The following is a 27,597-nucleotide window of genomic DNA, read 5'->3' on the forward strand; positions in this document are numbered from 1 at the left end:
TTGTGGGCAAGGAAGAGCATTCTGACTGGAATTATTAGCTGGGAAATATGCTTATTTGCTGTCTTGCCAAGAGTTAGATCCCAACATAATACCTCTAAATGCTAAGCATGAATATAAAGCTTAGTATTAATACTGAAAATAGGGGTAAACACATCACCTGGCTCTGTATAAACGAATGAACTTAATCTTCCAACACCTCTAAAGCTCATTTATTTGCAAGTGTTATTATTGTTAAAGCATGCGGACCCTTTGAGTGTACAGAAGCAAAATTAACTTGCATTATTGGGTGTTTTTTCCCAGTGATGTGATTTAAGAAAAGCTTTTTCATCTTAATTCTTCACCTAAACCACTGCTGATGCTTTCCAAGTGTATGTCCATGCCACAACAGAGGACAGTTTGAAAAATTCACTCAAGACAAATATACAGCAAAGTTATAAAATATTGACAAGTAAATAAAGTAAAAAATGACCTTCATTCTAAAAGGAAGGTACCTGTATTTCAAACCAGAAAGTCCACGTTGGCGCGTCAAGGCCATGAGAATAGAAGACAAAATATTCTCCACTCAGGTCGAACTGAGGTGTCCCGTCCCCGAAGGACCAGGTGGAAAGGCTGGCGCCTCTGTGAGGCATTAGGTACAGAGACATGTGGCTGGGGCCTGCACAGGGGGGACATGGGAGGACAGAAACATTTTTATAACACATTTAGGACATCTGAAATGGTCAGTGAGCAGTCTGTCACACCCCTAACTCCAAGAGCTCTCAGCGAGTCATCCTCTTCAAACTGGACTGTTTTAGGAACTTGTTTGTTCCCAACTCAATTGAAAATGTCAAATAATTCTTCTTACTGCTGTATAACTTCTGCAATAGCATCATTACGTCTTTTTCTGCATTTTTTTTCTTATAAAGTTGTTTTTTTCATGCAGATCTTCTGCAAAATGTTGTTTGTTATTTTCCTTGATCTGAGCTTCTGTGCTAAAACGTGGATTGTTTTTGTTTGTTTCTAGTGTTTTCTTTAGATATTCTATTGAGGCAGCACTGAAGTCAGACAAAATCATCACTTAAGGAGTGAATTATATGATTTTCTACTGAATGCATCTTATTGTAGCTCATCGCACCATACTGTTAAGTATCTTCAGCATCACATCACATTATATAGTATAGTAGTATCATATCGTTACTCACTGTACCCCATCACATCTTTTTGTATGGTATCCTAGTGAATCACATAGCACTATACAATCATATCATAATGTTTGGCACAGCATCATATAGTAATGTGTCAAATACTGTATATTATTCACATCTTTTTAGCATTGCATTGTTTCTCAATGTAGTACTGTATCATTTTGCATGCTATCTCATTATACAGTGCCTATAAAAAGTGTTTACCCCCTTGGATATTTTATTGTTTTTATTGATTTTATAAATCAATCATGGTTGATAAAATTTGGCTTTTTTGACAAAAAAATACAGTAAAAAATCTTTAATGTCAAAGTGAAAACAGATTTCTACAAAGTAATGTCAACTGAACAAAAATGTGTAATGTAAAATAATTGACTGCATAAATATTTACCCCCTAAAGTTAGTATTTAGTAGATGCACTTTTGGCTGCAATCACAGTTCTGAGTCAGTGTGGACAGGTCTCAGTCAGGCTTGCACATCTAGACACAACAATTTTACTCCATTCTTCTTTGTAAAACCAGGGGTCAGTGACTTAGATTCTTTTTTTGCATCCGTCCCAACTTATACTTTTTAATAAGTACATTTTTTAATTAAATTGGCATTACTTTGTAGGAATAATTCATTTTATTTTATTGGCCATGATTGATTTTTAAAAACCAATAAAAGGGTAAAACATCAAAGGGTGTGAATACTTTTTATAGGTACTGAATCATATATTGTGCCCTCTCACATCATATAGTAACGTTATGTATTGCCTCAGCTGTCAGTGTATGATGTATGGTATTGCATCCTGCAGTACTGTATTATATTGTTTTATATCAAATATACTGTCATATAGAATCATATCTTGTATTGTATCATACTGCATAATATCTAACTGTAACTGCATACATCAAAAATGAAAGTCATATCAGTACACTGGCCAGATGAGGCAATGTTTTGATGTTTTCTGAGTTAATATACCGTATATTTCAACTTGACCCTCGACTTTAACTCCTGACCTTTTGCACTGAACGTCATCTTGACCGTCCCCCAGCTGGTCTCTTCTCTGGACAGCAGGCTGAACTCCACAGGAGAGCTGGGAGACACTTCAGGTGCAGGAAGGTACCAGTTTTTCCTGCAAATACATCAAAATACCTCAAGCATAATAAATGCATCACTGAATAAAAACAGAGCATGTGAGAGCTCTACTTAAAGCTTCAAAGATGAGTTACTGACTTGCTTAAGAACTTCACAGGCAGGAACCAGGGGTAGCCACAGAAAGGTCGGTCCTCTCTGCAGTGGGTGCGAATGCTGTCGTTGATCTCGGGGATGTGGGGGGAGATGTGCTGTATGGCCGTGTAGTCAAAACTGTTGATCCACACACCTGAGTCCTGGCTCTCCACCTGGCCCTGGAGACTGTGGAAGGTCCGTGTTGTATGCTGCAATGGGGGCAGATAAACCCACGAGTAAAATCCATTTGACATCCAAAGAGGACATGGAATGAACCAGATTTTTACTTTAATCATTTGAAGAGGAAAATAATTTAGAATAAATGTTTCCTTGTACATGCAGTACATTTGGAAAGTATTCAACCCCACTTATGTAAATGTGATATTTCAGGTTTTTTAATTTTTCATACATTTGCAAAAAAAATTGAAAATTCTGTTTTCACTTTACCATGATGAAATACAGAGAGTAGATCAATAACAATAAAAGGGATTTCTTTTTCAACTGTATCATCAGACTGTGACATAATCACATTTAAAAAGTGAGGGGGAGTCTGAATACTTTCTAAATTCACTGTATTTGTGCTTTTGTACGCGTGTTGTGACTTGAACCTGTAGGAAGACTCGCTTCGGCCGGGGGCTGTCTGGATTGCCTGAGTAAGGAAAAAGGAGGCCACAGGACACCAAGAGAAACATGATGATAAATACTGAGCCCAGACCAGCCAGGATCCACTTAGTGCTCCGGACCAAGTAGATGAAATGCAGCTGAAACAGACATAAATTGTAAGATGTAACAGAAGTGGAGGAGCAGTCCACACAGCAGCATTTTAAGATGTTAAAAACATGAAAACATAATCATGGTAAAATGGGAGCTATTTCTAAACCTGTTGTTTATAAAAACAAATCCATTCAGCCTCTGTATTGTCAGTCAATTATTGTTTTCTAAAAAAAAAAAAAAAGCTAAATAAAATATTTCTATCAGCAGCTTTGGGAGGGAATACATTTTTAATCATGTAAGCTCTCTCCTGCACACACTTCTACTGACTGAGAGAGTCAAAATGTTTGATGCATTGTTACTCCTTGAACAATACTATTATCTTAATGATGGACACCATCCAAAAAAAATACATAGACTTTAAAAAAACAACATCCTCACTGGTAAAATGTTTGTACAGAAATGTTGCCAATAATTTGTGCAATTTAACAGTGCATGGGAGTGGATAAAAACAAGAAAATTAACCAATATAAGGTGCCCAGGAGTTATATTCCAAGGTGATTCTGCTTCTTTTTGTTAAATATTGGATTACTCACAAAAAAAGAGGAGAGAAAGATGGTTGCCAGCGTCACCAAAGTGGCCAGCACCACCTCAGGAGGTATCTCTGTCCCGCTACGACCCATGATAGGTGTGAAAATCTCAAACACCACCCAAATAAGGAACATGAAGTGGACATATGGCAGAGCCAGGCCCAACAGATAGAGCACACTGTACTTCACTGATGCTCCTGCAGAGAGACAGAGACATGAGTGTATGTGACATAGAGACCTAGCAGAGAATCTTATCATTAGGGTGGACTCAAACCTTACTAGTTCTCAGTAAATGATTACATATACTATCTACTGGAATCTATTCCAAAAGCTACGCCAGATCAATCACACAGTTTCAATTATGTTTTTGAACATTGTTCTACACATGAATAGTTTTTGAACTGATTACATATTTAAAAAGGAGATGAGAAAGCCTGTCTTCCTTTCAGTTCTGCACAGCGAGGTGGGTGTTATTTTTCATTCATCTATGCCAGAGAATTGTTCACTACAGGTCCCCTAGTTTTGCAATAAGAAAGGGATTTCCAAAAATTGTTAAACAATCTGACAAAGCCTTTACTTTCAGTACAATATGGCCTCTGGGAGAGGAAACTAAGGCTCTAAATGCTGTTGTGATAATCCTGTCTTTCCCTTGACTTTTAACTAAAACAGAAAGTAACAGTAATCAATAGATGTTTAATTAGAATCAAGCTTAAATCTGAGTCTTTTCATTTAACTTATTTATATGTTAAAGCCCCTGTGAGGAAACACGGAACTGAGACAGTTTAACACCCTGTGGACAAAGCTGTGCTTCTTACAGAGGAGGATAAAATTATTATCCACCAATAAAAAAAAGCAATATTTATTTTTTAAAGTATTTCCCAAGTGCTTTTAAACAGAACAAGGAATATTTATCACAGCCTTTCTAAACATCCAAGTTTTATTTTGGATGCTTACATTATTTCACTGCACACAGAAACAAAATTATTTCTTTTCTCTGGTAATTAGGTGTTTTTTTTTACCCTTGCCCTGACCCTAAACCCCATTATATTATAACATTGTGGCATTTTATTTTTCTGCCAATTAGGTAGTGTTTTACCCTTGCCCTAACCCTCAAACCCTAACCCCATAACTAGCATAATATTGTGGCATTTTTATTTCTCTTGTAAAAAGGTGGTGGTAGTGTTTCACCCTTTGCCTATTGCATAACTATCATAATATTGAGGCAATTCTCTAGTAATTAGGTGTTATTTTGCCCTAACCCTCATAATATTGTGGCATTTCTCTGGTACTAAGGTTGTATTTTACTGAGTAAACTCTAAGAAATAAAATGAAAATTTTCTACAGAGGGCTGCTTGGTAATTCCAAGGTAGTTCTTTATTTTGGCCCACTAAATTCAAGTGAGTCCTGCCCTAATAGTTTTTAAGTAATTTTTAGGGTGTTACACCAGTGTTACCAGAGAACTGCCACAATATCACAAGGAATTACTTGATAATAAATACATTATTGCTGGGTAAATGCTTCCTCATCATTATCATATTTCCAAATTATTACTTAGTAAAATTCCAACTTATTACTGTGTAATTAACATCTTTTTCTTGAGAAATTACTAAATGATTACTAATTATTACTATAGCATTACTAGATAATTAGGGCCCACTAAAATAAAATGCCAAAAATGTGCCCCTGCTTCTTTTTTATTTGCCATTTATTGTAAAGTAAGTTGATGGAGTGTGTTACCTTTATGTTTGAATTCTTTGGCCAGCAGTAGTCTGGTGGCCAGAGGGAAGGCCACCATTAGCATGGGCACATAGGCTGAGCACAGGCCCTGCTGGGTGAGCCACACCAGGCTGCAGCACCACAGAAGTATGCTCACATCAAAGAAGAGATCGCCCAGCTCTACCAAACGCACCCCCTGCACAGACACAATGCATGATAAAGTTAGAGACACTGGTATGGTACTGATTTGTTTATTTTAAGACGTACAGTACAGCTTTTGAGCACCTGATGTGCAGGGGAGATACAAAAAGCTTACCAGAGGAGAAAAATATCCTCGCTTTGTAGGACAAACTGCTTTTCAAAATGTGTTTTAGCAACATCCATATGCATGTATTTGAAAAATAAAAACATAAGTAAGCACAGAGCCATCGGTTATGAACAGAAAAATATGATGCAGCTCTTTCTTTCTCAGCTTTAACAGAAAGAAAAAATGTTTAACCCTAAAGCCTGATGATAAGTTTTATTAAGGGAGACAATCTAATGTCTTTGATTAGAAAGACAATTAAACTAAAAATAGTTTGGACTGAGAGTTGTTAATGTTTCCTTTATTTCCTTCCTAAGGCTTTACTAATTATTTGTTTGTAAAAAACTTTTCACAGGATCTTTAGGGGCCAAAATATTTTGAAATACAGGAAATGCATGACCACTAGCTGCTGACTGTTAATTGGGAAAAACACAACAGGAACAAAGTAGTCACATTATGACTGAGTATTTCCCTTACCTTGCAAAAGGAAACTCTTACAATGAGCACTACTTTATCTAAAACCTAACCAATAAACTATTAAGTAAAAAGAAATCACTAACACTACATGTTTTTAATAACCTGCAGAGAGCATTCAGCAGATTGAGAAGCTTGCAGAAATATTTTGTTTTGAAGCTCAACATTTCACAAGGCAGTCCTGTTTGAATCAAAGATCATGGAAACAGTGTTAGAGTTCCCTGCTGTCTAAATGTAGTTTTGAAATGAGATTCTGATATGGCTCAAGATGGGACTGCTGCCACACAGAGGGCACTGTCTTTTATTCACATATTTGCATGCAATTTGCAATTCTTGGGGAAACCATATTTTATTCTCAATAGAACATAAAAATGAGGCCAAAGACATGTTTTGTACTTTGAATAGAGATTCTGTTTCATTAGTGATGAAGCCCTGTGTTGTCTGGGAGAAAGATTAGTCTGAGTCCTTTCTGGAAAACGGCCATGAAAAGCTTCAATTCATAAAGTGGCTAGTTCCTGATGAAAATACTCTTTCTGTAATGGCTTCACCCTCAAATAGAAGCTTGCATTCACTAAATGTGTGACTTCCAACGTGTCAGCTGAACTGTAACTAGCTGCTCTTAAAGTATACAGAATGTGAAAAATTAATGAAAATGTCTTGTGTAGAAGCAGGCAAAGATGCTTCCATATGATAGCCGTGAAAGCATGAGATACTTTCCTCTGAACTGACTTTCAAGACCCAGAGAGAGAAAAGGTCAACAGGCATTAAGCTTCGGTGAATAAGAGGGGGGAATACTGCTGGTGTGACAGTCTTATAGTCATTCAAACACAAACACACAAGGATGAACAGTTCTGTAATCTCTATGAAAAAAGAGGAACCGTCTGGCTGTCAACTCACTGAACTTTAGCCTGATTAAATCATGATGGCATATCACTCTAAAGTAAATAATTTAACTTGGAATCATTTGTAACCACTAAGGCCATGCTGTTCACTTCTATGTGTATAACTCTCACATGTAGATTGACTACACTTACAACAGGAAGTATCTTTACAGATATTAATCTGAGTCAAACTGGTTCCAGTCTTTTAGCTTTAACTGAAAAACTATGTCAACATTCACCTTTGCCCAACATTTTCTTATTCAACTTTGCACCGCAGCTCTATTTCAGGGGGAAGTGACATCCTTAAAAGCCAAGCATTACGTGGTTTATCCTTATCAAGTTCAACAGAAGTGACAATCACTATGATAAATGGCACTTTACCAGAACTTCTGAGCAAAAGATAGCTCTGCTTGGCACAAGAACTGGGATCAGAATCCTCCTCATACAGTATGTGGAAGTTAGGAGATTTGGAGTGGAAGACAGGTCTTTTGCAACACTTCAAATGAAGCTTTTTGAAAGACAATAAAACAAAACTTTAATATCTCAACTTACTCCGAAGTACAAGTTCTTTGCCAGCGTGTGGACAAGGATCATTTTGCCTGTGGCAGCAGACCCATACAGGCAGATGGATGCGTAGAAGTGGGTGTACCAAAACATGGAGCGACCCAGCAGTGTGATGAGTAGAGCGACAATCAGGACTGAGAGCAGGGTGACAAACCAGCTCAGGACTGCTACACCTGTGGCACAAGCCAGGTCTCGGACATAGCGGCCACCTGAGAGGGATGGAGATAAAAGGTTGGTTAAGGTACAGAAACAGCTCATTCAGCTCTATGAAATCTCTAACCCTGTACACACTCTGTACTTTTAATATGGCAGTACAGACGGACGATACAAAGTAAACTACACTTCGGAAGCAAGAATGTGCATTGATTTTTGTCCAATCCAATTCAAAATTATTTATAAAGGATACTTAAAAATAAATGTTAGCCAACTGCCCTGTACAATGAAAAATAAAATAATAATTTCATAATAAACCACAAGGCCAATGTAAAAATATCAGAAGTAAAAATATTAGGACTTGTAGAAAAAGAAGAGGAAAAAAACAGCTCTTGGGAAGGAATAAAAGATCATTTTAAGATTTAATTTAAAAACAAGCAGTGTGGAGGCAGAGCTCTTAGAGCTTTAAGAGCTGCTTCTGAAAAACCTTGGCAGCCTTTGAGCTTTAACCTTGACCAGGGGACAGTCTGAAGCAACTGATCGGTGGATCTGAGAGTCATGATAAAAGATTAGGTTTAAAAGGCCAGAGAGATAAAAAAGGAGCCAGCTCCTTTAGGAAGGTGTATGTCAATGATAAAATCTTAAAGTCAATCATAGAACACACAGGGATCCAGTGAAGGGCAGCTAAAATATGGTGAAAGTGCTCATATTTGTGCTGGCAACAAAAAGTGCATTCAGTAATAAAGACATCCTGGGATTAAGAGTGTGTGCAACCTTCTAAAATCATTTTAAGATAACAATAAGTCATCCTTGAGAAATGGCAGGAGCTGGAAAGGCACAACTGAGTCTGCTGGTCCGTTTTAAAATCCTAACCCATTATAACCCTACCGAGGGTTTGAGAAAGGGTTTAAAGGGGGATAGGTCCATACTTCGTCAAAAAAATATCAGCCTCCGTTTTATTCTCATCAAGCTTGAGGAAATTTAAAGCCATGTAAGCTTTGATGCCTTTGAGAGAATCCACAGGTGGGCCCAAAGGGTTAGTAATAAAGCTATGTGTCATCGGTGTAAAAGAAGAAAAAGGAGTCCAGGGTGAGGATGTAAAAGTATGCACCCCCTTGAATGTTTTATTCTTTTATTTGTTATATAAATCAATCATGGTTGATATTATTTGGCTTTTTTGACCCCCCAAAAAAAACCCCGTTATGTCAAAGTGAAAATAGATTTCTACAAAGTAATGCCAGTTGAATAGAATCACATGATGTAAAATAAGTTGCAGCATAAATATTCACACCATTCAAGTAAGTATTAAGTAGATGCACCTTTGGCTGCAATCACAGCACTGAGTCTTGTTGATAGTTCTCAATCAGGCTTGAACATCTGAACACAGCAACCTTACTCCATTTTTTCTTTGCAAAACTGCTCAGGTTGCTGGCATGGACAGCCCTTTTTAAGTTCAGCCACAAATTCTCTATTGGACTGAGGTCTTAGCTTTGACTCAGCCACTCCAGAACATTCACCTTGTTGTCTTTAAACAATTTCTGTGTAGCTTTGTCTGTATGCTTCAGATCATCGTCTTGAAAATAAATCTTCTCCCAACCCGTAGTTCTCTTGTGGACTGAATAAGATTGTCCTCCAGGATTTCCTATTTATTGCTACTTTCATTTTACCCTCTACCTTGACAAGCCTTCCTTCTCAGCCGGCTGTTGAGAAGCACCCCCACAGCATGATGCTGCCACCACCGTACTTCACAGTGGGGATGGTGCATTTGTGGTGATGTGCACTGTTTGGTGTCTGCCAAACATAGCATCTTGTCTGACAGCCAAAAAGCACCATTTTCTCATCAGACCATAGGACACTGTTCCACTTGACCATGATGAACTCGCGTCCAGATTTAACCTGAGTTTTCTTCAACAGTGGCTTTCTCTTTTCCCATAAAGCTTTGACTAGTGAAGAACCCAGGCAACAGTTGTTGTATGCAGAGTATTCCATCTTAGTTGCTGAAGCTTGTAACTCCTTCAGAGTAGTCATAGGTGTCTTGGTGGACTCTCTCACTAGTCTACTTCTTGCACGGTCACTCAGCTTTTTTCCAAAGTCTTAAATCTGTGCTTTTGAATGATTTTCTTATTTGGTTTATGTCCACTTATCCATTTAATTGACTAATTTGTGTTGTGATTACCTATAAAAGCTGCTACGAATTCTCCTTAGAACAAAATATATTTGTATCATCTACGTATAAAACAATTTTCAAAGCTTTTGATACCCCTTCATGATAGATTGTTCAGGCAGAGATAAAAAAAATCTATTGATGCCTAACACTGAGCCCTGAGGAACTCCGCAAATAATATCCATGCATGTTGATAAAGACCTCATTTTACAAAATGCTAACAATGGTTTGAATACCTCAAAGAACAGCTCCTGTTACCATAATTAGTCGTCCCTCTCATTTATTACAGGGGATATTGTGATGGAAGTAACATGACAAATGTTGTTTTTGACAGAATGATAAAACTCTAGCAAAAGCTACAAAAAGAAAAGCACATATCCGTCTACAAACGAAATGAACACCTACCCCCATTGCCTGGCAGCGAGGCTTTCTTGGCCAGATAAAGGAAGGTGGCTGTGGCTACCATGTAGTTGAGGATTGTGCCAACACGTGCTGGGTAAGCCACAACTACTACCCCTAACAGGTCGAAAAACACCATGTTGCCATGACGATACTCTGAGGAGTCTGCCAACTTCTCTGACGTCACCAGGTACCTCAGGACTGCCAGGATGTTGTCACCTGCAAACAGAAAATAAGAGGGTTCAAAGCTAGAAAACTCAGTTGCATGCAGCTTTAGATGGGAGGTGTTAATTTTATTTATTTATTCATTTATTTGTTACATAGGACAATGCACATTAATGAACATGGACATGTAAATGTGCCAGATTGTAGCCATAGGCTAATTTCCATCTGTAGTCCCTGGCAGGTTGATGGTATATACAACAAAGAGTACATTAAAATATCTATAAAAAAAATCAGACAACACCATCAATCACCATCATTGCCAGGACCAAATGAATTCAAGTCAATTCTACTGAGATTTTTGTTACATTGATTTCTACTTCTTCCACAACTAAAGAAGGTAAAGCCCTTAAAAGTGAATATGAAAGTGATAACATCACCATCATATGACAGAAGGGATCACCATTTAAGGAACTGGCATATCACACACAGCCGACAGATTTTGCTGATGACTCAGGATAACCTTCTGACCAGAAGGGACAGTTTGCCCTGATGTGTTGGCCTTTGTCATTTTTGCATGGCCATGCAGACTTTACAGTCTTCAGCAGTGAGCCATGTCAACGTGAGAAGCATGTTAATGATTGAAGAAAACCAAGGGATGTACAATGATAAATTTAGGTCTGCAATAAGCCGTGTAATAACTGCTGTTTTTTTATATGTAATTAATGATACTGGTAAAAATTAAAGCTGAGGATCTTGGGTAATTCATGGTACAACACGGTGTGATTAGATGAAGAATAGGATCTACTGTATAAAATTCAACACTATGGAATACAATGCAGCCTCCATACGTCGCTCAAATTTCTGGGAGCCACAATCTCCCAGGGCTTAAAGTGAACCTCCAAAAAAGGCCCAACAGAGGTTTTACTTCCTGAGACAGCTCAGGAAGTTCAACCTGCCAACACTGCCATCATCCAGTCTGTTCTCCATCCATTACGGTCTGGTTTGGAATTGCCATCAAACAGGACAGGAACAGGCTGCAACAGATAATTAGGTCTGCAGAGCAAATCACTGGGACTGACCTCCCCTAAAATTGATTACTTGTGCCAGTCCAGGGTCAGGAAACAGGAGGGTAACATCACTGCAGACCCAACAAAAACCTGGGCACTGTTGACTCATTCCCACTGGTAGGCCTTACAGGGCACTGCAAGCCAAAACAACCCAACACAGAAACTGTAACTTCCCCCGGTGTTGTCATTCTGGTGAACGCTTAATAGTCACAGAGTGACTCTGATGACAACTCAACAGTCAGAGTTACATATTTGGCCAATTAAGCTGTTTCTGATTCATGTAATAAGCACCACAATGAGGAGTTACGACACGGTTAGTTGAAGTGGTAGAGAAATCTAACCTTGGATACGCCTGTGTCCTTGTTTTCACTTGCAAATCCATCTTACAAAGCTGCTGTTTGAACCATTTGGGCCCAGTTAGAAAGTTACAGGATCAATCAGCGACAAGGGGCGGTACTTTTGGGCGCAGCGGAGTCATGACGTAAGCAAGCAGCTGTTGTAGCGCCAGTTTTATCAGAACTTGACGACATTTTCTTTGTTAATAGAACAAAGAATGGCATTGAGTTGTTTTCTTTTCAAAAATGACAAAAGTCGGGTACTGACATGTCTACAGTCGCCATGTTTCGCGTTATGTAGTTCTATATGGAGTTTACTCCTTCGGAAGGGGCGCAGCGCAGTAGCAGCTATGTCACGTGTTTTGTTGCCCTGATTGGTCCGTAAAGATGTGACAGACAGAACGTTCATCCAATCACCCTGCGAGTATTTTTCAAAGGCTCTGCTCTTTCCCAAATGCTTTGTTTGAGTGGTTTACTAGATGGATGTGTGAAACAAATCCATCTGGTGTGCCAGGCAAAGAGAAATCTGTATGGAGCAGTTTTTAAAACATTCAAAATATCAGTATGAGGCACCAGCACTTTAATTGTATTTCACAAGTCAGGTCAAAAATTATACTTTTATATGAATATTTAGTCTGACTGCTGGTAAAGTGGCTAATTATAACACTTACGATAAACATAAGGAAGACAATTTTGGCTGTTAAACATACATTTACTAGTAAAAGGCATCATCATGTACAAACAAAGGGCTGTATTCTCCCACACATGCTCGTCTTACATGTATTTTTTACTCCTACTCCTTCACCTTCCTCATGCCTGCACTATAAATTTCACATGACAAGAATTGTTGTTCATGGGCAGCCTTTTTTAAGCGGTTATTTAGTCTTTTACACCTATTATGAGTGGTGGTAAAGAGTGTGCAAAGGTGTTTTAGGGAGTCTGATGATGTGGTGTGTCTGTGGGGAAATATGATTCATATCCCGAGCGCCTGTGTGCATAAAAGACTGTAGTGTGTGTATGAGAGAGAGAGGGCAAGACTGATTTATAGCCCTTTTGGTCTCTTGTGGTTATGCAACGGTTGAACCAAAGCCTTCAGAACAGGTAGAGAACTATCCACGAAACACGCTACTACCATAATATTGAATGTAGAATGTGAGAAATGTGGCTACGTGAAGGATCAGGAAGAGGTCGCTGTGTTGGATTCTGAGCCTGAGGCTGGGTTTCTTTTATCTGTGCTGCCCGCATGTCGGCACAGCTAACAGCACACTCACACAAACACACACAAAGGAGACAAAGCTCTATTGTTCCTCCGCCTGGTGGGCTCTCTGTGGCCAGAAAGTGTAAACAAGTGAGTGTACAACATCTACTTGTCCACACTGAGGGTCAATGATCCTGCATTATGATTAAACCATAACTTTAATTTTCAAAATTTCACAGTCAGAGCAAATTGAACTATTTAAAAAAATAAAAAGGTTAATATTTGTACCAGTTATATCATCATGATCCAGGCTTAAACACTGACATCAGCATTAGAGCAATGCTTGCCTTGAACCTTACTCTCTTTGGCAGCACTGTGTTGCAGGAGATTTGAAAAGATGTGGGTTAAGCCAAAAAGCTGCTTCGTTCATCAAAAGCATCAACACGAGCACAGCTACGGGTGTATATTCCTCTTCAACTGCCCTTCTGCTGTATCCACTCTCAACTGAACAAAACTGTTCATCTCTACGGACTAAAAATACCTCCTACCTCTCACTGTAATCTGACTTTTTCTCTCTCTAATAATTCATGCCTTTCACAGTGCGTTACAGTACACAGATGTAGAGGAGGGAGATTTCAAGGAGCTGCTGAGAGAGGGGGGAAAGATGCCAACTGTCTCAGTTTTTTTTTTACTGCTGACTGCCTGGATTCTCTGCTAAGTAAAGCAAAATAATTCAGCAACACAGATGCATGAGGTAAATGAGAGCCAGTGCAATAGTAAGCAGCATGCATTTGTGTCTGCATTTGCCAGTGTTTTTCAGTTTGAGTTTTATAGCTGCATTAACCACTTTACTTGAGACAGATGCACACGCCTCCTAAAATACACTGAGAATGTTTGCTATGAGGCTACAGAAATATTAAAGACAAAGATTAAGTCTGTATGTTTGTTTTAATCTTGATGATTACAGCGCACAGCTCACAAAAACTCCACTATCTCAAAATATTAAAATATTGTAGAAAAGTCCAGTTTGCAAAGTTTCCTGAGCCTTCATTCTCTAAGTCTGGTTCAGTTCACACAACTGCAATCATGAGGTAGACTGCTAACTTGACTCTTGTCCAGAGGACAATCACTGACACCCTCCACAAGGAGGGTCAGCCACAGAAGGTCACCGCTGAAAGGGCAGGCTGTTCTCAGACAATGTGTCCAAGCATATTCATTGAAAGTTGACTGCAAGGGAAAAGTGTGGTAAGAGAAGGAGCAGAGGCAACAAAGATAAGCACAACCTTCAAAGGCTTGTCAAACCAGATTCAAGAACTTAGGGAAGCTTCACAAGGAGAGGACTGAGGCTAGAGTCAGAGGATCAAGAGCCACCACACACAAATAGGTCCAAGAAAAGGTCAACAAGTGTTCTGTTCCTAGTGTTGAGCCACTCCTTAAACACAGATGTCACAAGCGTCTTACAGGGGCTAAGGAGAAAAAGATCTGGACCATTCCTCAGTGGTCCAAATTCCTGTTTTCAGATGAAAGTACGGTACCGTGCAGAAGTTTTAGGCATGTAAGCACTAATGGTTCTTCACAGGTCCTGATGTTCCACAACATCAGGACCTGTAAGTAGAAAGTATAGTTTACCTCAGGGTCAACATTTCTGTATCATAAATCCTTTTGCTGGGCTGATGTTTTGGGATATTCTAATATTTTGAGATAGTGGATTTTTGATTTGTGTGAGCTGTAAGCCACAACATCATCATTTAAACAAAACATCTTCAAATATTCCACATTGTTTTTGAATCTTGACCATATGGAAGTTTCACTTCTTGTATTAAATCACAGGAAGAAAATGAAATTTTTCATGATGTTCTACTTTTATAAGATGCACCTGTATACTAGGGCTTAATTGCATACCAGCTCTCTGTATTGAGTCTGTCAGGATCCTGTCAGCGGTGTCGTACTTGGTATGGTAGATGAAACCATTCTCAATGAAAGCCAGATCAATCCCTGCAAAAATAAAATACGCTTTTAAACTGAAGAAGATCAAAAGAGGGAAAATAATGAAGTTAAGTTCAATAAAACTGGCTGTCACAAGTTAAATACACATATTAACAAAATAAGGTAAAGTATCCAAAAAGAGGGAGGAAAAAGCAGCATACAATAAGAGCTGTGCAGATTTACTCTATGTGGAAGCCCCAAGGAGACATGCATCCATACATTACAGTTAAGTCCATTTCCTTTTGACAATGCGTAAATTACACAGTCGACTTCTCTAGGCCTGAGCTCATTTGAGATTGACTGACCTACAGTGGAAATGTGTGCTGTGGTCTGACAAGACCATGTTTTAAATTGTTTTAGGAAATAAAGTTTATCTAGTCCTCCAGACAAAGGAGGAAAAGGGCCATACAGTTTGTTAAGACAAAGTTCAAAGGCCAGCATCTGTGGGTTGTACACTTACACAGCTGAGTGGTTAGACAACTATCAAAAGCTTTTGCCTCAGAAAAGGAAACTTTTTGTACGACAAAGGTGGAGTATAATGTTTAGTCCTGAGCTGGAACAGGAACATGCAATTTAGTAGTGAACTGACTTTCTGTAACACTGTAGCAGTATCTCTGGTGTCTTTAAACCCCCTATGTTTACAGATAGCAGGATGTGTTTAGAATGACATCGGCGTGTATAGGATGATATCAGTGAGAGCATAGATGTACCATTTTCCTTCTCAAAATGATAAAGTGTAAGTTTCTTGCAGTATTCTAACTGCAGGGGTCTGCTTGGCTCTGCTCATAGAGTCAGATGTAATAAGCAGAAAGCCAGGGTTGAGTTCAGCGTTTACTGTCATGAAATCACTCTGTTACTTTTATTTACCTGCCCGTGGCTGGTAGGTTAAGCAAATTCACCTGCCACTGATCAAAAACACCCACATTTGGCTACCAATTTCCCACCCTGATATCAGCCAAGAATGGGAAAGAATTCCACTATCAGTACTAAAACAACTGATGCTTAATGGTGTTGTTAGAAGAAAAGGTAATTAAATACGGAGTCAACAATGCAACTGTAGGGTTAAAATATCTTGTCTTTGTACTGTATTTAATTGAATATAGTTTGAAAAGGATTTGCCTATCACTGTGATATGTTTTTATTCACATACTGTAGTTATTTTGGGGTATAAACACTGTATTTTTCCATGGTAGCAAGATTATATGAGAATTTCTCAAGATCAACTCCTTGACATCAGTGTTGATTAAAAAGTAATTTTAGTTTTTGTCAAGATGACTAAAACTGACAAAAAGTAATTTTAGTTTTTCGTCAAGATGACTAAAACTGACAAAAAGTAATTTTAGTTTTTGTCAAGATGACTAAAACTAGACTAAAATGTAACCTAGTTTTTGTCTGACATTCAAAACCCATGATATTTCTCCAGCATGGGTAAATCTGTCAAAAAAAAACACACCTGTATCTCTTCTGCCTCTCAGCAGTAGAAAGCAGGGACCCCAGGTTTGGCAGGGTGCATAGAACTAAATACCATGATTTGGTACCAGATTTAGGCAAGAAAACAAATGCTTGGACTAGGAGTAAAGCCTAAAATGTGAGGACTTTTTATGGACTAAAACTAGACTAAAATGTTTTTGAGTTTTGGTTGACCAAAACAAAACTAAAAATGGTAGAAATGACTATAATGTGACTAAAACTAAAAGACATTTCTTCTAAAGACTAAGACTAAAATTAAAAATAGCTTCCAAAATTAACACTGCTTGACAGTGAAAAATCAGCACTGTTACCTTGCAATAACGTGTTTTGGTCCATATTTTGAGAATATAAACTAAATGCTTCCTTATCACAGGAAACAGAAAATGGATGTATTAACATCCTCTTAGGGCTTCCATATTGATCAGCTGGGCTCCACAGTTTTAACTTGTTTTATTTATATTTGCAGTGTTACCTGGAATGTTACCAAAGTCCCTGTAGATGCGGAAGTCAGTGTCAGAGGGGATGATGCCACTTTGAAAGACCTCCTGACCAACCACCGAGGCAAAGGGATGTTTAGCTGCATGTACATAGGCCTGGACCAGCCACGGGTTCTCTGGACCTTGAGGGGAAAAGGAAGGTTACAAAGCATATTGCATAATCTGACTTCCAAGTTCTGGCACTAAAAATAATCCTGTGTAGAAAAAGTTACATCATATTGGCTTTTTAACCCTTGTCCTCGCTTCCTTTACTACTTGTGATTTTTGTGGGCATCTAATGGATAGCATACAGATGCTGTGCAGGGTGAGTGCAGCGGATGATGTAAAATATAAATGCATTGTTACAGCACCTCAGGAACCATAATCAGCTTTATAATACACCCAGATAAAGAACAGTGGCAGCTGGCCAGAGGGCAACAAGGGCATTTACTGTTAATGCAAAGCTAAACCTACACTCCACTCTTCTGTGACAGCAAAAACTGCTGCATTTATTTATAAGTTAACGAGAAAGTATTATTAAAAGCTGAGCTGTACACACGAGAATAAGTGAAACATGCGCACAGAGAAAAACTGCAAACATGCAAACAGGATCCATTTATCAAATAGGAATGGTAAAGTACCTGTCTGGAAAACAACCTCCTTGCCCCCGACACCTGCTGCCTCCAAGTTAATAAAAGCTCGCACCTGCTTGGCCCAGGGATGCTGGGTGATAAAACCATGACTGGCCTGATGCAGAGAAAGAGTAAGAGAGAGTAAAATGAGCAGACAGAGAGGGGCTTTTCAATTAAATAACAACCCAAAGTAAAACTGGCTGATAAGAAAAAAAACTGCTGTGTGAAATACGTGCTCTTGTCACTTCCATTTTTACCTGCAGAATATTTTCCTCTGCCCCATTAAAGAGGAAGATAACTCCATGATGAAGAGGAGTAGACTGGTTAGCCAGAGCATGGAGGACTTCCAGCATCACTGCACAGCTCACTGCATCATCACTGGCACCTAAAACAAGGAAAGCAATGTGTTAGCTGCAGTTTAGCCATGGTAATGTAGAAAGCTACTTTTACATTTATATCAAGCAAACAGAGCACAGCTCAGTCGGGCATTTACACTCATGGTTATGCAGTCATTCGCCCAGTTCACCCAGCGTCCTGACCCAGTGCCTCAGTTTGAGATTGTGAAACTTCAAGAAGTTTAAACCTTGTGATTTCTTCACAATAACACAAACACACTAGAACAAGCAGACTTGGCTCAATGTGGAAATGCCAAAAAAGATGTTCCCGCTGAGGTTGAGAACAAAAGGAAGAGAGTAATAGAGAGAAATGGAGGAAAAAGCATGTGAACGGAGCATGTGACGCAGAAAGATTAGAGAAACGTAAGTGATGAGGAACATGATTTGTGGAGAAAATGTGAGAAGAAAGGGGAGAAATGCTCCAAAAGATCAGAGGGCCAAAGTGAGACATCATGTGCCTCAGCTTTCTGGATTGAATGAGTTCAGGACGGGGGGGTCTGGGCCTTGTTCTCTGTCCATCAGGGTACCATTCATGTTGCTGTCACTGCCACTTGTGTGACCATCGTTGTCCTACTAAACTGTGTAGGAGTTTTTTAGTTTGCAAATGCACAGGTTGAAAATTTTACCCGTGCTTTTCTAAGTTTTAAACAGTGCAAATGAAAGTGTAGGTACATCAAATTAAAGTTTGTGTTGATTTCTGCATAGGACTTTTCCTCTACTCTCTCTTTTATTATTTTCTGCATGGACAAGTGTTTAGAATTCCATGAAATCAAAGGCTTGGCAGGCGGTGGTGGATAGAGAAATGTATGTGTATCTTCCTGGTCCACACCTCTTAGATCAATTTCCTTTTGCCAGGGAAGCTGTGTGAGCACATGTGTTTGTTAGAAGTGGAAAAATATGTCTCTCCAACAGGCTCCAGGGTGTGGAATGAAACTATAAAATTCCTTATTTAAAACAAGACAAAAAAGTCTGACTGCACACCACAATGTGCTTCCTATCGTCAACAAACACTCTCAATACTGTGTGGTCTAGATACGAACCACTACTCAAAGCAGCTTCCTGTTAACAGAGCTAAATGGCTCTTTGTGATAATTTGCAAGAAGCTGTTAGGTTCCAAATTGTCTGGATTGGTTTGCTATAGTGGTCTTATCTTCTCACTGAGTGATCCACATGACTACACTGAACAAGAGACAAATAAGACTATTATTATGATAAAACATGAGATCTTTGTGTCCCCAGTAAACCCAATCTATACATTCATACAGTAGCCATGCTCCTCTGCATCACTTTCAAAGGTGAGAACTAGTGCTTTCAAGACTAATCAAGTTGATCACTACTAATAAAGGTCCTCAATTAGTGCACTTCTTTTTTAATCATGGCAATTGCATGCTTTATTGTCCCCTTCTACACACTTTGGTTGCGGCAAGTCAGCATCTCCCTGCAGACACAGTAATGTAAAAGTCATCTGAACCTTTTTAATTTGCGTTTGTTTCATTTTCAATCCATAACAAGTTCCTTTTTCCATAGTTAAGTTCATGTTATAATCCTCCACCTATAAAAGCAAGGCTGTAGCCAAACAGTAAGCCATTTACTTTAATGTTTGCTCACACCCGACGCGAATAAAATCATTAAGTTAATTACAGTAGAAGCAAATTCCCTGAGATGGTGCAAACACCATGACTGTTCAGCGCGAATGGCACCAACTGAGCACCAATGAGGCGAATTTGCACCGCATTCCATGCACTTTTTGCATCATTCAATTATTCGCGAGAGTTGAAAAGTCTAAACTCAAGTGAATCACTTGCACTGCGATGGACAATCAACACAGAGATCCCCTGTTGGTGTATTTCACATACAGTGCCATGAAAAAGTATTTGCCCCCTTTCTGATTCCTGATGTTTTCACATATGTATCACACTTAAATGTTTGGGACCATCAAACCAATTTTTATATTTCACAAAACCCTGTGAAAAAGTAATCACCCCCCTTATTAAATCAAGAGTTAACTGTGATTAACCACAGTTTTTGGAAAGCTTAGTTCAACTTCACTGGCCGCAACCAGACCTGATTACTGCCAGATTTGTTGAATCAAGAAATTACTTAAACAGAAGCTGTCAGCCAAAGTAAAGTAGGCTACAAGATTTCAAAAAGAAAAGCATCATGCCAGGATCCAAAGAAATTCAAGAACAAATGAGAAACAAAGTGACTGAAATCTATCAGTCTAAAAAAGGTTACAAAGCCATTTCAAAGGCTTTTGGACTCTAGCAAACCACGGTCAGACCCATTATCCACAAATGCAGAAAAAACTAGGAACAGTGGTGAACCTTCCCAATAGTGGTCAGCCAACCAAAATGACTCCAAGAGTTCAAGGATGACTCATCCAGGAGGTCCCAAAAGAACCCAGAATGGCATCCAAAGACCTGCAGGCCTCACTAGCCTCAGTTAAGGTCAGAGGTCATGACTCAACCATAAGAAAGACACTGGGCAAAAATGGCATCATGGGAGAGTTCCAAGGCCAAAACCACTGCTGACAAAAAAGAACTAGGGGTAACCCGGAATAGTTGGCGATTCGACGATTTGATTCGTATCATTATGACTACATGGGGGTGCCCACGGCTGCTAAGCCTGAGTTTCCGGTAGCCAGCATTTGCCAGTCATTGGCCGGTAAAAAGGGCGGAAGTCCGGCAAACAAAATATAAACGGTCAAAATGTCCAGCAAAAAACATGCAAATGACCAGAAAAGTAAATAATGAATACTTGCATATTATATTTTGCGTAACTTAGAAGATATGTCGCAAGAATGCATTAATATAAACTAAAAATTGCCTAATCTTACTATATCTACTCTCCTGCAGTGTTAGGGTTGTTTATCTCATCAGACAGCAAGCACATGGCTAATTATGTATGCACGATGACGTCAAAGCAAATCTATCTCTCTGCGTGCTCAGTACTGCTGGGGACAATGCAGGGAAAGCTTGACCAGAGCTTTCTTGTAAAGCAGAATTTTAATCTAAGTGAGGTTTTCCTGGTTAACCAAAGGCTTAATATCATCAGTAGTATGGAGGGATTTTGAGTATGTCATTGCTGTGAGTAATGAAGAGGCTGAAACAAAGGGAACTGTATAGCTGAGCGTCGTAAACACCGATGCAGCAGCAGAGAGAGAGAGGCCTACACTGGACAGAGTTGTAGTGGACTTCGATAAACTACCTATGACCAATCCTCGGATGAAGTTGGATTGTAGTCAACACAGAATCACATAGTGCAGAATGGCATGGACCACTTGGAGCTTATAACGAAGGCTCTGTCGCTCTTCAACGTAGCTGGTTGTTAATGCTCTGGATGTCCTGGTTAATTAGCAGAAGTAGTCTTGGATAAGCCATTAATGAGAGGAAGACTGGACCAGACTATCTGCTGTGGAGCTTTTGTCTTTTCGGGACTAGTCCAAATAAACCAGGATGGTTGGATTTCCAGCTTTGGCAGAGGTTACAGTTATCATGAGGACTGATATTAGCAACTGACGGTAAGACTTATTTTTCATTTGAAATGTAGAGTTCTAACGCAGTGTCCAGTTAACAGAGCACTGGGAAGTTATGTTTGGATGCTTCGTTGTTGTCGGTGGAGGATGGTATTTGGCTGTTGTAAGCTGCTAAGTCATGGTAGCAGCCAAAGTGCTTACAGGCTAATGGTGCTAATATGAAGCTAACTGTTGTTGTTTATGAGTTTAACGTGGTCGTATATTGTGTAACTGACTGCATGTGTAAGGAAAAGCGGGCAGCTTTCATTTTGATACTTTAAACCACTTACACAAAGAAAAATAAGACAAAGTCTTTGTGCAGTCATTTCTAGGGTCTAATCATGTGTACGTGATAACAGTCTGTAATAACAGAGTAATAATTACTCAGGTTTACTGTTGGCTTTGTTTGTACTGTCTCGGTTTTGGGTCAGGTCTGGAAATAAAAATGTGTCCTCAGTCCCATTAAGCGCAGACTTGTATGTATCGATGTATCCCAGAATATCAGATTTATGCATTGTGCTGCTGTTAATGTAGCAAAATAATGTTAAAGCAAATGTCCGGTAGTTGCTCTAAATGGCCGGAATTCTTGAGGACTGCCAGTCATTTTGACAGGAGACAAAAAAGTCTAGCGGAAACGCTGTTCGACTATTAGTCGACTAGAGGCAAAATCTGATTCGTCAGATTTGAAAACCCTTAGCCGAAGACACCTATAAAAGAACACAAAGGCTCGTCTCATATTTGCCAAAAAACATCTTGATGATCCCTAAGACTTTTGGAGAAATGTTCTGTGGACTGACGAGACAAAAGTTGAACTTTTTGGAAGGTGTGCGGCCCGTTACATCTGGCGTAAAAATAACACAGCATTTGATAAAAAGAACATCATGCTAACAGTAAAACATGGTGGTAGCTGTGTGATGGTCTGGGGCTGCTTTGCTGCTTCAGTACCTGGACTACTTGTTATGATTGATGGAACAATGAATTCTGCTGTCTACCAGAAAATCCTGAAGGCCAACCATCAGTTCCTGCCCTTAAGCTCAAGCACTCTTAGGTTATGCAGCAGGACAACGACCCGAAATATACCAGCAAGTCCACCTCTGAATGGCTCAAGAAAAACAAAATTAAGGTTGTGGAGTGGCCCATTAAGGGACTTTAATCCAATTAAGATGCTGTGGTGTGACCTTAAACGGGCAGCTGATGCTGGAAAACCCTCCAATATGGCTGAGTTAAACAATTCTGTGAAGAAGAGTGGGCCAGAATTCCTCCACAGCAATGCGAAAAACTCATCACTAGTTGCCACAAACGCTTGATTTCAGTTATTGCTGCCAAAGGCAGCACAAACAGTTATTAGGCTCAGGGGGCAATTAGTTTTTCACACAGGGCCAGAGAGATTTGGAATTTTCCCCTCTTAAAAAATTAAATAATCATTTAGACACTGCATTTTGTACTTACTTGGGTTGTCTTTGTGAAATATAAAAATTGGTTATATGATCCAAAACATTTAAGTGTGATAAATATGCAAAAAACTTGGTAATCAGAAAGGGGGCAAATACTTTTTCACGGTACTGTAGGTCACCAGAGGATCCCCAAAGGATCCTAGAAGGGTCCCAGAAGGATGCCAGAAGGAGGAGTCAGAGGGGGAAGGAGGTTCATTCATCTGGAAAATGGAGGAGAAACTTGTGGAGTCTGTCTTTGGCTACTCTGAGCCATACGACCCAATTTGCCTGTTATAACAACACAGGAACATAAAGGAGCTCGCTTGGAGGAAAGGGATGTTGGAATGCCTGGTAAGTTCTGAAAACTTCTCTCTGTCACTTTTTCACAGCAGATACAAACAGAAATCCTCTCAATTAGGCCTGGGCAATTAATTGCAAATTTGATTAAATTGCAGAAGCTGCACACAAGTTACACATCGCAGAAGTTGCAATATTTCTTAAACTTGAAATATGTCAAAATAGCAGTTGAATACATTCATTTTTTTGCAGCTTAACAAGCTTCACCTCCTCCACCCCAGCTGCCTCCTTTATTGCTTAAAGCTTGTTGCATCCTCATATTCAGATTCATGCTACTATGGATTAATTGCATCTGAACTAATTCAATTTTTTTAAATACACATTGTTATTTATGTGTCCACCCATATATGGGTTTTTTTTTAGCCACATGCTCCCTGGAAAGTCAGAGAATGCAGCTTGACTAACCCAGGTAGCATCTTGAGAGCAGAGCCTTCTCTGCCAAGTAAAACTGTATGCTTTTTGCCATTTTGTAATAAAGTGGCTAAATGTATGATGAGTGTTCCTGACTGAATGTAGGTTATAATATTGATTTATGGCTTGAATTTGTTGAACAAGTTGAGTAATCTAATAATAATCACATATTAAATCACAATCACAATATTGGGGAAAAAATCGCCATTAGATTATTTTTGCAAATGGTTCAGCCCTACTCTCAATATAGTCAAGTTCAGCCATGTTTGCTGACAACTGACTGAAATGCTGCTTGTGAGAGAAGGAAGCCCCTCCCTTTTCGTCTTGTGGGCAGCTGCATATGCAGGATTTGATTCATGAGTGGAGTGAGCTATTCATGTGAATTTTGAAAAATTAAGAGTAAACTCTCTTTATTTGCATGAAAATGCAATTGTTTTGCATTTGGTGTAAACACAACATTAATTTAAGACAGCAGAAAAATCTAAAATGACACAAAAACAGTTGAAATTGCAAAATAATTGAATTTTTAAATGCATTGAAAAAGGGTGTGATTAATCCTGATTAAAAATGTTCATCTTTTGACAGCCCAGCTAAAACTCACTGGCTGTTATTATGCTGTATTGCTTTGTTAAAGCTTATAGGGCTGAACAATTTGGGAAAATAATCTAATTGCTATTTTTTCCCAATGTTAGGATTGCTATTTAATGTGATTATTTTCTACGTTCCTCGTCTTATGTATCTCTCAGCAAACAAGCAATTAATAATAATTCTATATTATAACAAACACAATATTTGGTAGCTTAAACTAAGGCTGAACAATTCTGAAAAAAACATCTTATTGTAATAATTTTGACTCATCAATTAAATATGAACTGCTGTATTGAAGGGAATGACGATTTTATGTCTCTTAATTTTTAATAAGACAAACATTTACAAAAATAAGGAAAGTAGGAGTTTTTGCAAACTGTTCTTTAAAAAAGTGACACTTGAATGTTTGCATGATGGGTAGAGCGTAATATCTCTGCTTCAAAAAACGTATCAAACTAGAATTCTGACACACATTTTAGGTTAAAGACATATTGTAACTTCTGCAATTTGAAAATTGCAATAGGCTATACTGCAATTTAATCCAAATTTCTATTAATTGCCTAGCCCTAAAGGGCAAGGTTGTAAAGATTTCAACACCTACTTTCCATACCAAACTGGCCAAAAAAAAAGTCGCCACCAAAAAAAGGTCACACACTCTAATATTTCGTTGGACCGCTTTTAGCTTTGATTACAGCACGCATTCGCCATGGTACTGTTTCGATAAGCTTCTGCAATGTCACAAGATTTATTTCCCTCCAGTGTTGCATTAATTTTAATACTGATGATGGGAGTCTGACTACTGCGCAAAGCCTTCTCCAGCACATCCCAAAGATTCTCAAAGGGGTTAAGGTCTGGACTCTGTGGTGGCCAATCCATGTGTGAAAATGATGTCTCATGCTCCCTGAACCACTCTTTCACAATTTGAGCCTGATGAATCCTGGCATTGTCATCTTGGAATATGCCCGTGCCATTAGGAAGAAAAAATCCATTGTTTAAGGAATGAGAAGTTACTTATTGCATCATCTGGGGTTAAATAACTTGTTGCCAGCTGAAAAATAATCGCCCATGCAGTAATTATCCAATAGGAGGCTCGTACCTATTTGTTTAGTTAAATCGAGGTGGTGACTTTTTTTTGGCCAGGCAGTGTACATTAAACAACCCAATCTCTGTTATTTTTTAAGATCAATCGTATCAAAAGAAGTGAAACTTAAAAAGAAAAATGTTAAAGCCACAGGTGGCAATAAAGTGCTTGCACATTCAGGCATGTCGGGGCTTGGTGCATGTCAGACCTGCTGCACTGATGTCTATCGGAAAACTGCTGCTGCTATGAAACAGCTATGAACTTTTGTGTTTCACACACAGTTAAACTGGTGAAACAGGGACTCTTATCAGATGAGCACACCCTCAGGAAGTTTTGACTCTGTATGTTAAAGACACACAAACGTCCATTTACATTAACGTTTCAAACATCAAAATCTGATGAGCCACAACAGCCTTTTTTCATTTGCACACAGAAGATGTGTTACTGTCAACTCTGAAATTTAAAAATGCTTAAATGTTCATCAAATTAACTCCCTTGAAGGGTTAAATCCATCAGGAACCCACTCCAATATTGCAGAAAGTCACCTGGGTGACATTCTGCAATATTTAAGGTGTTAGCTAAAGCTAACAAAGCTATTTTATTAACATTACTACATAAGCTAAAATAGCTGCTTTGTGAGCTTAGCTTTAGCCACATTAGCCATGTTATCTTTAGCTAAGTTACATTAAGCAATATATGCTTTAACCTATGTAGCTACAGCTTACTACATGACGTAGATATGAAGCTGCTTTGTGAGCTTAGCTTTAGCTTTTTTAGCAATGTAGCTACATTAGCTATTTAGCTACATTAACCGCACAGTTAACAGAGCTACTTAAGCTACACTTGCTGTGTTAGAATGTTGTCATTTAGGACAAGCATTTTCCCTGTAAGCAGACTGTTTATCAGCTTTATCAAAGTATGTTTTGCAAGTCAAGTTTTAAACTTTTAACTTTTGGTATCCTAACTGTTAGCTTAACCCTTACCTTAAATGAAAGTGTAATCCAGTTTTATTTAGAAAGTTTTGAGATGTATGGTTTCTGAAAAGTCTATGAAATTGAATATCAGAAATGAACGTCTGCAGCCAGACTGACATTGTGGAGTAACCCAAAAAAACTTCAGCTTGTCAAAAAAAGGTGAAATTTACAATAAAACACTATAAACTAGTCTGGCATAATTTTGCATTATTAAATAAACGTCCTGAAGTATTATTGTTCTGTCTATTATAAATAGTTTCAGGAATCATGCAAGGCCGATTGACTTCTTAAAATGTTTAGGCGGTGTAGCCACCATTCAAGAGGTTTTGAAAATATTTTCACTAAGACCTAGTCAACAGAAATGAAATCACAGAGATGAGCATGTGATAATCATAGCCGGAACATCTCAAGGCCAGTATCTTCCATCATGATCTAACATATTATGGCTTGGGAACCTACGTCACATCCTGTTGCATTAAAATTTAAGTGGCTAAATATCTAAAAGAGACTAAAACTGATAAACATTTAGATCTAAAGCATGAGACTGAACCCAGAGAGATTTAAAAAGTGAATAAAATGCATGGACCTTTAAATCTAAAGACTAAAACAATGGAGGCCAAGAAATGACTGAAATGGAACTAAAACCAAATAACATTTAAATCTAAAGACTGAGACAAAATGACTAAATCTATAGAGGTTAAAATGATTAAATGGTGACAAAGACCAAAGAACATTAAAATCTAAACACAACGACTTAATCTACAGGGCTTAAACTGACTGAAATGTGACTAAAACTGATGACATGTTTCATGTTGAACATTTATTATGTTAGCATGCAAACATTTGCCAGTAAGCTCTATCAAAGTAAAGAACAAAGTACTACTTAGGGCTCTGGGAGTCCAAAGTTTGCACACATTGAAATGTTAATCTGATCATAATGTGAAATTGAGGTGATCGGAGTTAAAAATTATCCGCTGATGACCATGAATGCATGAACTCAAAAATCTCCCAGTGAACCCTGTTAGCTCAGTATCTCATGGTAGTACCACTGGAAAAGATAAGTTTATCCTCAGGGGACCATAACTGTATTATACTATATTTAATTCCTGAATAAAGTGAAGGAAATGTGAATTAAGTATTTAAATGCTACTATTCAAAATATAGAT

The 27,597-nt window shown here is 38.6% G+C and overlaps 1 protein-coding gene across 1 annotated transcript in view; it reads right to left on the bottom strand.

Moving 5' to 3' along the window:
* LOC121524735 (endoplasmic reticulum metallopeptidase 1) overlaps positions 1-27,597 on the bottom strand; it is a 37,031-nt gene that overhangs the window by 3,077 nt on the left and 6,357 nt on the right. The window contains exons 3-14 of the mRNA XM_041810221.1: positions 17,936-18,063; positions 17,688-17,793; positions 17,043-17,189; positions 15,017-15,109; positions 10,356-10,568; positions 7,622-7,842; positions 5,432-5,606; positions 3,701-3,891; positions 3,002-3,154; positions 2,400-2,602; positions 2,183-2,298; positions 492-655 (exon numbers count right to left, since the gene is read on the bottom strand). Coding sequence (XP_041666155.1) covers positions 492-655; positions 2,183-2,298; positions 2,400-2,602; positions 3,002-3,154; positions 3,701-3,891; positions 5,432-5,606; positions 7,622-7,842; positions 10,356-10,568; positions 15,017-15,109; positions 17,043-17,189; positions 17,688-17,793; positions 17,936-18,063 — 1,910 coding nt within the window. The remainder of the gene's footprint in view (positions 1-491; positions 656-2,182; positions 2,299-2,399; positions 2,603-3,001; positions 3,155-3,700; positions 3,892-5,431; positions 5,607-7,621; positions 7,843-10,355; positions 10,569-15,016; positions 15,110-17,042; positions 17,190-17,687; positions 17,794-17,935; positions 18,064-27,597) is intronic.

This window comes from Cheilinus undulatus, linkage group 17, assembly GCF_018320785.1.
Source record: "Cheilinus undulatus linkage group 17, ASM1832078v1, whole genome shotgun sequence".
Lineage (NCBI taxonomy): Eukaryota > Metazoa > Chordata > Actinopteri > Labriformes > Labridae > Cheilinus > Cheilinus undulatus.